Source organism: Gobio gobio, assembly GCF_949357685.1.
Source record: "Gobio gobio genome assembly, chromosome: 8".
NCBI lineage: Eukaryota > Metazoa > Chordata > Actinopteri > Cypriniformes > Gobionidae > Gobio > Gobio gobio.
Genome location: NC_137114.1, coordinates 53362344 through 53377138, shown reverse-complemented (window position 1 = coordinate 53377138; position 14795 = coordinate 53362344). Strand labels below are relative to the sequence as shown.

General features: G+C 37.4%; 1 protein-coding gene across 1 annotated transcript in view; it reads right to left on the bottom strand.

The window, feature by feature from the left end:
• Positions 1 to 5497: 5497 nt before the first annotated feature.
• Positions 5498 to 14795, bottom strand: part of clcn2b (chloride channel, voltage-sensitive 2b) — a 106497-nt gene continuing 97199 nt past the window's right edge. Inside the window, exons 22-23 of the mRNA XM_079822874.1 lie at positions 12010 to 12096; positions 5498 to 8122 (exon numbers count right to left, since the gene is read on the bottom strand). Coding sequence (XP_079679000.1) covers positions 7916 to 8122; positions 12010 to 12096 — 294 coding nt within the window. The 3' untranslated portion in view covers positions 5498 to 7915. The remainder of the gene's footprint in view (positions 8123 to 12009; positions 12097 to 14795) is intronic.

Below are 14795 nucleotides of genomic sequence, written 5' to 3'. Positions count from 1 at the left end.
TGGCCGTAACCCACCGGTTTTCTTGGGTACAATGAAGTAGGGGCTGTAGAACCCCGACCTCATTTCGGCTGGAGGGACAGGCTCGATCGCACCCTTCGCCAGTAGAGTGGCAATCTCCGCACGCATGACGGGGGCATGGGCCCCGGTCACGGTATAGCGGACTCCCCAGTAACGGGGAGGAGCCTGCGCGAACTGAATCGCGTAGCCGAGCCTGACGGTCCGGGCAACCCAGCGGGACAGCCCCGGAAGCTGAAGCCAGGCTTCCAGAGACTGCACCAACGGGGTCATACGGACGACAGACGTACCCTGGGTGGGGCAGCGAGGCAGCGTTACCGGCGCGGACAAGGGAGGCTGTTGGGCGTCCCGGGGTCGGAGCACGGTTAACGGCTGCGCCCTGACAGAGGAGACCAGGGAAGGACTCGCGTTCCACTGGGGTCTGCTCTGCCAGGGGGCTGGCGACAGAGAGGGATGCGAGTGGCGAGACCCGAGGGTGGCGCGCACTGTCATCACCGGTCTCTGGGTGCTCAGAGACAGGAACATGAGTTCTTCCCAAGCGCTGCTAGCCCGGGGGCCAGCAGCGGAAGGATTTTCCCCCGGCCCTCCACCGGGGGAAGGAGAGGCCCTGCTATCATCCCCTGGGAAGAACTGGAACCCATCTCTGAGTTGTCCACCTCCATCCTGGCGTTTAACCAGTCTGGGGAGCGGACTGGGCGACATCCTCAACCACCTCCACGGCGCGGCCCAGGTGAAGGCTGCTGCTGGGGCCGGGCGGGAAGAGGGAGGGCGCCCTCGGCGGCGAGCGGACTGAGGCGACTGGGCCGGTGGCTGGTGCAGCAGCTGGCCGCCGGGGCAGTACGTGTTACAGCCTCAGTCTGCTCTGGGGCGGCCGAGAACTGTTGGGCGCAGTTCTCAGCCGCGCCGCCGAAGAGGCCAGCCTGGGATATGGGTGAGTTGAGGAGGCGGGCCCGCTCAACGTCCTCCATATCACCAGGTAAGGCCCGGTGTTCTCCCGGACCACAGCTGTGGACATCGCCCGACCCAGGGAGCGTGTGGCCACCTTCACCGCCCGGGGGCGGGGTCAGTTGCGGCACGCAGCTCAATGAAGAGCCCTGGGTCGGCTCCACCCTTGTGCATGTGCAAAGGGGCGGCGGCCTGCCCGTAGCTCTGCGGGACCACGCCACCGAAGTAGACGAGCCCACAGGCTTTGGGGGGGGGTGCTTAGGACAGCCACACCACACCACGTCAAAGCCCTCTGTGGACACCGTAGTGCGCAACAGAGAGTTCAACAGTGGGGGGGGGGGTGATCTCCTCATGCACCCCGGGAGCAAAAGGCATTGGGGGCGGGGCCCAACAGCTGTCGGGTGCCGCCCCCAAAAACCAATCGCGCAACCACGAGCACCCGCGACTGGGTGGAGTTCCACACCAGCGCGAGACTCGCGGCTGCCCGAGATAACATGGCTGTCAACTTTAGGTCAGATCAGGCAGTGCTAACACACCCGGAGGCGGAGCACAACCTAATCGTCATCCCCAAAGGACTCCAGCCCACCTTGGGATGCGGCGATCGACATCTCACTGCTATCCGGAGCGTGAACTGAACGAACGGGGCGTCAGAGACGGGCCGTAGATTCAATCCAACACTCACGGAAGCGATGTATAAGAAGGGGGCGTGGCCCGAGGAATGAACGTCGGGGTTCTTAATACCACAGCACCGCCCTCAGGTCACCCTGGCCACCAGCCAAAGTACCATCTCACTCGGGGACGGTAGATTGGGGTGTGGCAGAGGGGACTCTCTCTCCTCACGGAGATCATTGAGTCTCGACCGCGACATCGCGATGGTCACGCCCCCGCAATGGAAACGTGACACATCCGCAAACACTGCCCGAACGTGCTGAAGTCCAAACACGCTCGAGCAGTGAATGCGTCCACAGACAGCAGCGGAAAATCAATCGCACCCGGAAGTGCACGGGCGAGCCGTCTTGAAAAAGACGTGCCACGCGCAAGCTCTTTTTGTGAGAGGAAAGCCTCGCAGTCGATGCCGAAGCGCCCAGGGAAACACACACCAGCTGTCAAACGGACCACTGCGCAGATCAGCAGGCAGGAAGTATGCGATCACTGGAACGCGCCGTCACACCAACACCGACTGGAAAGCTGCTCGTCTCGAAGAAGCTGACAGAGTCTCAGAAGGCTGTAGGAGTGAAGAGGTAGGTACTCTTGGCTCCGAAAGCAGAACATAATGCGATATTGCCTCGTACTTCCTTATATACTCACGCAGTGAGGCGGAGTTACGTATGCAAATTCCGCATGCCCATGGCATTGGCACGCCATTGGGCGTTTTCTCAAAACTCGAAGTTGATAGGCTTCTAAGCGAAACCCCCATTCGTTAGTCACTAACGTTACGTCGTAGTGACTGAACGAAAGGGAACAGAAAACATTCTGTATAAATATTACAGTAATGTTCCTGTATAAAAAAATGAGAATTACTGTATTTTTTCATTAATGATATAATCCTTAAAATAATGGTCAAGTTGTTAATTTACAGATATTTGTACATGAATTTGTATGTTATGTATGAAAACAGAAAAAAATACTGTATAAATATTACAGTAATGTTCCTGTATAAAAAAAATTTGAATTACTGTAATTTGTCATCAATGATATAATCCTTCAAATAATAAATAAAGTTGTTAATTTACAGATATTTTTACATGAATTTGTATGTTATGTATGCAAACAGAAAAAATACTGTATAAATATTACAGTAATGTTCCTGTATAAAAAAATGAGAATTACTGTAATTTGTCATTAATGATATAATCCTTAAAATAATGGTCAAGTTGTTAATTTTACATGAATTTGTATGTTATGTATGAAAACAGAAAAAATTCTGTATAAATATTACAGTAATGTTCCTGTATAAAAAAATGAGAATTACTGTAATTTGTCATTAATGATATAATCCTTAAAATAATGGTCAAGTTGTTAATTTACAGATATTTGGACATGAATTTGTATGTTATGTATGAAAACAGAAAAAAATACTGTATAAATATTACAGTAATGTTCCTGTATAAAAAAAATGAGAATTACTGTAATTTGTCATCAATGATATAATCCTTCAAATAATAAATAAAGTTGTTAATTTACAGATATTTTTACATGAATTTGTATGTTATGTATGAAAACAGAAAAAATACTGTATAAATATTACAGTAATGTTCCTGTATAAAAAAATGAGAATTACTGTAATTTATCATTAATGATATAATCCTTAAAATAATGGTCAAGTTGTTAATTTACAGATACTGTTTGTAATTTTACATAGTTTTAAATAATTTAATATTACAAGAAAATACTGTAAAAAATGTAGTTATTTTTTGTAAAATTAGGATTTTTTTTTTTACAGTGTATTACGCTACCAATGAAACAGAAATAGATAAGTCATTTTGTTTCTCATGGAAATGCATCTTGTCTGTTAAGATGTTAAGATATTTGTACTGTAAAATGAACAAAAAAAATAAATACAATTTTTTGCAGTGTATGGGTTAAAGACAGTCTCTCACTTAAGCAGACGTTCCTAATGATTTGGGGATTTTGCTCATTTATGACAGATGGGATATTCCTCTGTGTGAATGTGTCTCTCACATGAAACTCACTCAGGGACTTTATAACCTACTTAGAGCGACAGCCAATCAAACGATCGAAGAACGCGACCAAATACAAAACTACAAGAGCAAACAAGAGCACGTGTTGTTTACCTGGAAAAACAAGACAGAGACAGTGGGAAACGTGTCAAAATCACACCAGTCCGAATGTTTTCATGTTAAAATCTCTTTATTTATCCCTGATGTACAAAAACTTTTTGTCCTATTGCAGAGCTTGATTTGTTTTCTGTGAAAAACAGCAGAAGAGCGGGCCGGATCTGAAGATTCACACTGTAAACGGAGTGTGAGTGTTGAGATTTCTAACAAGAGGTTTTGAACTAACACTGGTTGTTTGTTTGTGGAAATGGAACATTTTTGACCCTCGCAGAGTTTCTAGAGCTCGACACTGTGAAAAATGAGCGGCGTGGTTTGTGTTTTTGCCTCGTTTTCCAGCACAAACATCCAAACATTCATAAATCAAGACACTTTTACAGGAGATATTAAGATATTAAGGCTTGTTTACTAAAAGAAATGGATCAAAATGAAGCGAGTTTGTGCTTAAAACAAGAAAAAATTACTTTAGAAGTTTATTTCAGTGAACAAGACTTAATATTTGAAGTCATTTTGCTTCTCCGCCAGTAAAAGTATCCTGATTTATGAATGTTTGTGCTGGAAAACACGAGCAAGAAATCATTTTTCACAGTGTTAAAACATTTGGAAACACTTATCAATATCATTCGGACGTACAGCTCAGCTCTTTTTCTTTAGAAAAATATGGTTATCTCCCCACAAAGTCATTAATTCTGGTTACTAACGAACAACAAAGACACAAAATGTTATTGCACAAATACATTATCTTCCAATTACTGAAAATAACGACAATAATATCAAAAATAAAATCACTGATGATCTACTTTGTTGATCACATGTAAGATTGTTAATAAATATGATTCTCAGAACAACATATTCTAATACATGAAATGAAATGGACCCCCACGACATGAGATGAAAAGCATCAAATAAAAACACAAGCCATCATGATTTGCTCTTTTGGTCCATTCGGGGGGGAAAAGAAGGAGTGTATCTGACAGTACTAGATAAAAGTAATTTCAGAGATGATACTGGCACGAAACTCTCTCACGTTTGCACAAAGTTCAGTCGAACCATTACATGTTCTTGAAAAGAGTCTGAATTTTGCAGCTTTGTGTCACACAGCAGGAACAAAAATGACAAAATAACAGAAATAAATGGCAAAAGGAAGAAAATACTTAAGTTAACATGATATTTTAAATATATTAAAATCTACATGAATCAACACAAACATAAGCCTCTCCTCCACCGGCGAACAGATTAAAGCTTATTGGTCAAATCTGTCAGTTAAATATTCAATTCGCTTCAAATTAAAAACGATCAGCTAATGCAAAGAGACACACAAACATCTACAACAGTGAAGAAAACACGCTTTTTGCTCTGTTCGGCTATTGCTGGTGGAAATGCATGATTTAGGTCTCACAAAAACGCTCAAGAACATGTCACAATGCATTATATCTTTACATTAATAATTGTAACCAAAGTTAAAATGCATAATATTTTCAGATCTGAAATTGGTCGTTTGTCGTGTGTTTTAATGCATTATGCGTTCTAAAGGCGTGTTTAATGAATAAATAAGCATAACTGTGCTTACAACGATACATTATAAGGCATAATTAATGCATTAAAATACGTTTAGAATGCATTGTATATGAAGGCTTTAAGCATAAAGGACCATTAAGATTTTTTGCATTAAAAATTATATTTAAGTATTTATATAACATAGTAGTACTTTTTGATTTTCATTTAAATTCTCTTTACGGAAAAATTTCCTTTTGTGCATATTTCATTATTTGCAATGATGAAATGATTCTCATTACAAGAGTAGGCCTAATTATTATTTATAGTGTGAATTTTGAGATGTAAATGCGTAATTGCAAGAAAAAAAATCTGAATTATTATTATGATATTGATGTACTTTGTTGTTTTTGTATGTTTTATTACCATCAATGATGCTTTTCATTTAAATTCTCATTACAAAAAAGAAAACAAAAGAAAGAAAGTACATTAAAAAAATGACAAATGCAACTCTAGTGTATAAATACTTATTTGTTGGCAATGAGAATATAAATGAAAATCATCATTGAGAATTACAACAACAAAAAAATACAAAAATATAATTGAGAGGACAAAACATGAAATCTGAAAATCTCACAATGCAAAAAAATCTTATTTTTAGGACCATTAAGTTACTTTTGATGCACTTTTTGATTTTCATTTAAATTTTCATTACAGAAAATTGCGTATATGTACTTTTTTTGTATATTTCATTATTTGCAATGATGAAATGATTCTCATCACAAAAGTGTGTAGGCCTAATTATTATTCATAGTCTGAATTTTGAGATGTAAACTCGTAATTACAAGAAAAAGGTCAGAGTTATTATTATTATTCTGATGTACTTTGTTGTTTTTGTATGTTTTATTACCATCAATGATGATTTTCATTTAAATTCTCATTACAAAAAAAGAAAGAAAGTACATAAAAAAATGACAAATGCAACTATAGTGTATAAATACTTATTTGTTGGTAATGAGAATATAAATGAAAATCATCATCGAGAATTACAACAACAACAACAAAATACAAAAACATAATTTAGAGGACAAAACATGAAAACTGAAAATCTCATAATGCAAAAAAAAATTTTTTTTAGGACCATTAGGTAGTTTTTGTTTGATGCACTTTTTGATTTTCATTTAAATTCTTTGTATATTTCATTATTTGCAATGATGAAATGATTCTCATCACAAAAGTGTGTAGGCCTATTTATTATTCATAGTCTGAATTTTGAGATATAAACTCGTAATTTCAAGAAAAAGTTCTTATTTTTAATAAGTTATTGAGTTATTATTATTATTATTCTGATGTACTTTGTTGTTTTTGTATGTTTTATTACCATCAATGATGATTTTCATTTAAATTCTCATTACAAAACCAAAGAAAAAGAAAGTACATTAAAAAATGACAAATGCAACTATAAGGTATAAATACTTATTTGTTGGTAATGAGAATATAAATGAAAATCATCATCAAGAATTACAAAAAAACATGAAATCTGAAAATCTCACAATGCAAAAAATAAAACTAAAATCTTAACGGTCAATTATTTTGTTCTAAAAATGAGCTGATCTTGACAGGTTTTGTGAAATTCATCATCAGTCGTCAGACTTTTTCTTTTTAAAAACTTAAACTTCCAACAGCAGAGAGAAAGAAAGAGACGGAGAGATGTCACAGTCCGGCGTGTGGAAGATGTGAGACGGGCTTTTTCATCTCCAGACAAACAGAGATCTCATCTAACGCAACACAAATGACGGATTTAAGTGCTAAACCGATCAGAGAGAACATCACGCTCTCCTGGATCAATGGGGAGGACAGAAATATCCAAAATTAGTGGCTACTGCATAGTTCTCACACAACAAACCTGCAAACTGCACGTCAGTTCAAGTGTTATAGTTGTGTTTCGACCGTCCTCAGTGCAAACATGCAAAAGATAAAGGGTGCCAAATCTTCCCAAAAGGCACAGTAGTGTGTCTTTTTCCGTACAGAAACGGATAAAAGTGCGCATTCTTATATAATAGCGTCAGATTGTGCTGCGTTGGAGAGTCTTTGTGTTCGTCTGACACTGACCAGATCACATACAAACGCTTTGGCTTGAAACAGCAACTAAATCTCCTTTTGGAGAGGAATAAAGTGAAAAGAAATCACTCCCCCTCCGTCTCATTCTCTCCATCACTCTTTTCTCTCTGCGCTCCGCCTACACCGCTCACATCCGCTCTTTATATAGAGACCAATTTAATGCCCACAGACAAACCAGAGCGGCGTCAGATGAGGCAGATCTTGTGCGTCACATTTTTTTTGGTAGCACTTTACAATATTTCAGGTTTCATATGCCAACATTAGTTAATGAGCATTTTTATTAACTCACATTAACAAAGGTTAAAGAACACACATTGCTCGTTGTTAGTTAATGCGTTAACTAATGTTCACAAATGAAACCGTATTGTAAAGGGTTTAAAAAGGGACTGAAAGGTAACATGTCTCGCACACAAACACACTGTACAAGCACACACACACAAGTCCAGACGGTCCCTGATTCCCCGACATTAGTGTAGGAAGGGAAGACAGGAAGACCTGAAAGCGAGTGGAGGATGTTTTTGGAAGCGTCTCTGGTGAGCGTGCCGTCACTGGGACTTGTCGTCGGAGTCTGAGGTGTTTGGATGTTGTTCTCTGGGCAGTGTGATGGTGGTGTGACGGTCCCACAGTTTGTGCAGTTCAGTGGCTTCGCTCTCACTGCTCGTGCCGCTCGTCCCGCTGTCTCTGAAACTGGCCAGCGGGGGGCGCACCTTCACGCCCTTCACCGTCATGGAGCCCTCGATGGCTTTACGCAGCTGCGACACAAACAAGGGCTGGTTAACAACACTTCAAAAGGGTTACACGTTTATAGCGGAGAAGTGTTATTATTTTACTATTATTTATGTACAACCCCAAATCAGAAAAAGTTGGGACAGTATGGAAAACGCAAATAAAAAAAAAAGAAGTGATTTCTAAATTTACTTTGACTTGTAGTTCATTGCAGACAATATGAACAAAAAATAGTTCATGTTTTGTCTGGTCAACTTCATGTCATTTGTAAATATGCATCCTTTCCTGTCATTCAGACCTGCAACACATTTCAAAAAAAGTTGGGACAGTAAAGCATTTACCACTTTGTAATGTTGACATTCCTTTTCACAACACTTAAAAGACGTTTAGGGACTGAAGACACCAAGTGATGAAGTGTTTCAGGTGTAATTTTGTCCCATTCTTCCTGCAAACAAGTCTTAAGGTGGGCAACAGTTCGGGGTCTTCCACACATTCTCTATTGGAGACAGGTCGGGACTGAGGCAGGCCAGTCAAGTACCCGAGCCCTCTTCCTCCACAGCCAGGACTTTGTAATGTGTGCAGAATGTGGTTTTGCATTGTCTTGTTGAAATATGCATGGACGTCCCTGGAAAAGATGTCTTCTTGAAGGCAGCATATTATGCTCCAAAATCTCTATGTACTTTTCAGCATTAATGGTGCCTTCACAGAAGTGCAAGTTACCTTTGCCAAGGGCACTGACACAACCCCATACCATGACAGACCCTGGCTTTTGGACTTGTTGCTGGTAACAGTCTGGATGATCCTTTTCTTCTTTGGTCCGGAGCACACGGCGTCCATTCCTCCCAAAAAATACCTGAAATACTGCTTCATCTGACCACAGTACACGTTTCCACTGTGTGATGGTCCATCCCAGATGCCTCCGAGCCCAGAGAAGTCGACGGCGCTTCTGGACACTGTTAACATAGGGCTTCCTTTTGGCACAGTACAGTTTTAACTGGCATTTGTGGATGTAACTACGTATTGTGGTACTTGACAAAGGTTTGCCAAAGTAGTCCTGAGCCCATGTGGTGATATCGCTTCTAGATGAATGACGATTCTTGATGCAGTGCCGCCTGAGGGATCGGAGATCACGGTTGTTCAGCTTAGGCTTGCGCCCTTGTCCTTTACGCACTGAAATTCCTCCAGATTCCTTGAATCTTTTAATTATGTTATGCACTGTTGAATGTGAAATATCCAAATCTTTTCCTATCTTTCTTTGAGGAACATTGTTTTTAAACATTTCAATAATTTTCTCACGTATTTGTTGGCAAACTAGCGATCCTCGGCCCATCTTTGCTCCTAAAGGATTAGACCTTTCTTGGATGCTGCTTTTGTACCAAATCATAATTACAATCACCTGTTGACATCACCTGTTTCAAATCACATCATTATTTAACCATTTTACCTCATTACTAGCCCTAAATTGCTCCTGTCCCAACTTTTTTTGAAATGTGTTGCAGGTCTGAATGACAGGAAAGGATGCATATTTACAAATGACATGAAGTTGACCAGACAAACCATGAAATATTTTGTGTTCATATTTTCTGCAATGAACTACAAGTCAAAGTAAATTTAGAAATCACTTCTTTTTTTTTTTGTTGCATTTTCCATACTGTCCCAACTTTTTCTGATTTGGGGTTGTACTTGCGTAGGGGAGAGCGGGGCACAACCTAACGCTTTTTGACTTTCTCAGTTTGTGTAAATCCACTTGGGGTTCAGAGTATTTATTGTTTCCCACATTAATTGCACACATGTCTAGTACAATTATGTGGTTGTGTTTCATTAAATACAGTGTATACTTTTTTCTCGATTTACCCCAAAACAATGGAAGTGAAATGTGACAACATGCCCCATAGGTGGGGTACATTGTAACATGACCAAATTACAGCTTAAAATGTCACCTGATATAATTAAAAAATATATATACAAGACAAACTAAAATATTTTGTCAACAAAATACAATTATTAACTTTTTAAAATAAAATAATGGCATTTTTTAATCATTAAAAATATAAGCATTTTTGAGTTTGACAACAAACACATCGCTAAATACAGCTAAACAGCATAGTTCAAAACTTAATAATAATTAATCATTTCTGAACATTAACTCTGTCATTATTCACCCTTTTCTCATGGTTTCTCAAAATAATTCATAAAAGTATAGAATATAATGGCATATTTCTAATAGGGGCTCATTGTAACGCAGTGTTAACACACACCCCATCTGCGCAACTGGGATTTAAATCGCGACTTGTGTCTTCTGCTGGTTAGATCAGCCCTAAAGAACGATCACAACTGTTAAATAACAGATATAAGATTAAAATAATATCGGATTTGTCTGATTTTAAATAAACACAAAAAACAGAGATGAAAACTAAACTTAAACTTAAGTAAGAAATTTACTTTTGCTATGGTTAAATAAATGTTCAGTAATATCTTCCAGAGATTTTTTAATTTTGGAGCTATTTTTTCTCTAAATAATGTTGATATGGCAACTAGAAAATACACTAAGTTTCGTCATTCTGGCATGTGTGGAAAGGGTTAAAACATGCGCGTTACAACTAACCCCGCGTTAGGTTGTGCCCCGCGCTCCCCTATATCGTGGCAACATGACTTCCCATGACTTACCAATACGTCAGCACAGTTTACAAATTCGTTCCCTTGTTTTAAGTAAATCGTGCACACAAAATAATTAGTTAAATAAATGAGTTTAAAAAAGGTTTATTTAGATATTTTGAGCTCAAACTCTCATATGTGAACCTGGACCACAAAACCAGTTATAAGTAGGGATGGGTATCGAGAACCGGTTCCATTTTAGAACCGGTTCCAAATTGCCCAGAACCGGTGATTTGGTAAGAAACGCGCATTTAGTTTCCGCTTATCGGTTACTGTGTGCACATATTTTATTGTGATTTTTAACCGCTGCACACACACACAAAATGTAAAAATAATGTCAAAATACTCTCGTAAACACAGTCGGTTGTGTCGTTGACGGCAGATTTTCTTGATGCCATTTCTATGATAACGTTAATCAAACAACAAAAGGCGAAAAAATTCACTTGCTGTTCTAGACAGAATAACTTATATTTGTAATGTATAGGCTTGTCTATATTTTATCAATAAAGTGCAGTGTTATTTTACATTTGATTACAGTTTCTGTACCTGCCTGAATAAAATGTTTATTTCAAACCTATCTTTGTTCAATTATTTGTGCAATTGCTAATATGTTTATTTGTTCTTGTTAAGAGTTTCCTTGTCTTAAATAATGCTTGAAATTTATATTAGGCTTTTTTTTTTGCTATGGTATTTTTAAACCATAGGCAAAAGATGCTAGCCTGTTGATTTTTGTTCATGGTATTCAGATACAATTAGATGTTTTTGCAATAATAGCCTAATAATAAATGTGAATGATATCGAAATTAGGAATCGATAAGAATCGGAATCTGTAAAATTCAAACAATACCCAACCCTAGCTATAAGGAAATATTAAAATATATATATTTACTTGAGATTGATATACATCATATGAAAGCTGAATAAATGATGTGTGGTTTGTTAGGACAATATTTGGCCGAACTATTTGAAAATCTGGAATCTGAGGCTGCAAAATAAAAATAGAAATATTGAGAAAATCTCCTTTAAAGTCGTCCAAATTAAGTCCTTATCAACGCATATTACTACTAATAATAATTTTTTTGTAGGAAATTTACAAAAATATCTTCATGGAACATGATATCCAAGTCATTTTTGGCATAAAAGAAAAATGGATAATTTTGACCCATAGGCTATTGCCACAAATATACCGTGAGACGCATGACTGGTTTTGTGCTCCAGGGTCACAAATGGTGTTTTTGTGTGACTGCTGAACTCTCACCTCTCTCAGCGAAACAACTCCAATAAGTCGTCCGATACTGGTGACATAAGCGTGATCCAGACCCAGCAGAGAGAAGATGGTGTGAGTCTGTCAGAGAGACGAAGAGGTTCATCAGCGAAACAGCATTTTTTTCATTTTGGTCTTTTAAAACAAATGAGTTTAATATCCTCTAAACCACAAACACCTTTAGCTCTTAGAATTAAAGGCATATTTTTAGTACAGAAATCATTCACTGTAGCACCAGTTATTTCTAAAGTAAATGTGTCTTTTTGTTGCCGCAATAAGACAAACCAAAACCACGCTTGCCTCGAATGAAGCAGAAAGAAAAATCAATCTCGGATATCACTAAGGAGATTAAACTTTCTGCAGAGAAATCAATACGCTATTAACAATATTAAGGGATGAAATTACATTTTATACTGTATACAATCATAACATGAGATTAAATTGTTGATATTTCAGTTGTGTTATCTGAAATGCATCACTTATTTACACTAACAGGATGAAAGCAAATCTGCATAGGACAAGAATTTATGATTACGAATCGGCTTGGTTCATGAATAAAGAATTAAAAAAATAATAATTTTCTGCATTTCGCCTCTGCTCTGGCTTGTTTCCTAATCTAGCTTTCTAATAAAGCTGCCATTATATACTGTGAATACCGCTGGCACTGTAATAAACAGCTTCAGATAAAAGCTTAAGTAAAAGTGAATAAATATAAATGAATATAAATTAGGTCTAAGAAGTATGTTACCTGGCAACATCAGCACAACAAATAAATTTTGAATAAAAAGGTTTGCTACAGATTTTTGCAATGCATAGCTAATTTGCATGTGAAATTAAGAACAAAAACTTCTGGCAACACCGCAGCAAATTCGCCATAAGGAAGAAAACGTGAATAGAATGAACAAGCAAATAAATATACAAGTAAAATGGTATTTAAATACGTTATGCTAGTGTTTTTATGAAAAATTACATTGTGATTGTTTTTGGTGCATGACACTTTGGGAAACATTGCAAGTGGAAAACATTACATTTACTGTAAAACTTACAAAATTTATGGCAAACGTAGCCTACTACATTGAAAACTAAAATCTGACCATAAATTTAGTTAGTTTTCTATATGAAATGTTACCCAAGTGTCATGCACCATGCACACAAAACATGTGAATTGATTGGAAAACATACAAAATTTACTGGAAAACTTGAAATGTTAGTCATGCTGGTAAACTTGGTCAAATTGACTGGAAAACTTTTTTAAAAATTTAAAACTAAATTCTGACCACAAATTTACAAGGTTTTCCACTTCAAATGTGCATGAACCATGCACACAAAACATGTAAATTTACTGGAAAACGTACTAAATTTAAAACTAAATTCTGACCACAAATTTACTCAGTTTTCCACTTGAAATGTTACCAAATTTGTCATGCACCATGCACACAAAACACGTAAATTCACCGGAAAACTTAGTAAAATTTACTGGAAAACATACTAAATTTCCTGGAAAACATCCTGAATTTAAAGGAAAACATACTAAATTTACTGGAAAACATACTGAATTTACTGGTAAACGTACTAAATTTACTGGAAAACGTACTAAATTTACTGGAAAACTTACTAAATTCACTGGGAAAACATACTAAATTTACTGGAAAACATCCTGAATTTACTGGAAGACTTACTAAATTTATTGGAAAACTTACTAAATTCACTGGAAAACTTACTAAATTTACTGGAAAACTTACTAAATTTACTGGAAAACTTACTAAATTCACTGGGAAAACATACTAAATTTACTGGAAAACTTACTCAATTCACTGGGAAAACTTACTAAATTTACTGGAAAACTTCGTAAATTCACTGGGAAAACATACTAAATTTACTGGAAAACTTACTAAATTTAAAACTAAATTCTGACCACAATTTTTCCACTTGAAATGTTACCAAATTTGTCATGCACCATGCACACAAAACACATAAATTCACCGGAAAACTTAGTAAAATTTACTGGAAAACATACTAAATTTACTGGAAAACATACTGAATTTACTGGAAAACGTCCTAAATTTACTGGAAAACGTACAAAATTTACTGGAAAACTTACAAAATTTACTAGAAAACTTACTAAATTCACTTAGAAAACATACAAAATTTACTGGAAAACATCCTGAATTTACTGGAAAACTTACAAAATTTACTGGAAAACTTACTAAATTCACTGGGAAAGCATACTAAATTTACTGGAAAACTTACTAAATTCACTGGGAAAACATACTAAATGTACTGTAAAACTTACAAAATTTACTGGAAAACTTACAAAATTTACTGTAAACTTACTAAATTTACTGGAAAACTTACTAAATTTAAAACTAAAATTCTGACCACAAATTTACTAAGTTTTCCACTTGAAATGTCACCAAATTTGTCATGAACTATGCACACAAAACACGTAAATTCACCGGAAAACATAGTACAATTTACTGGAAAACATACTGGAAAACTTACTAAATTTACTGGGAATACTTACTAAATTTACTGGAAAACTTACTAAATTTAAAACTAAATTCTGACCACAAATTTACTAAGTTTTCCACTTGAAATGTTACCAAATTTGTCATGCACCATGCACACAAAACACATAATTTCACCGGAAAACTTAGTAGAATTTACTGGAAAACATACTCAATTTACTGGAAAACTTACTAAATTTACTGGAAAACTTACTAAATTTAAAACTAAATTCTGAACACAAATTTACTAAGTTTTCCACTTGAAATGTTACC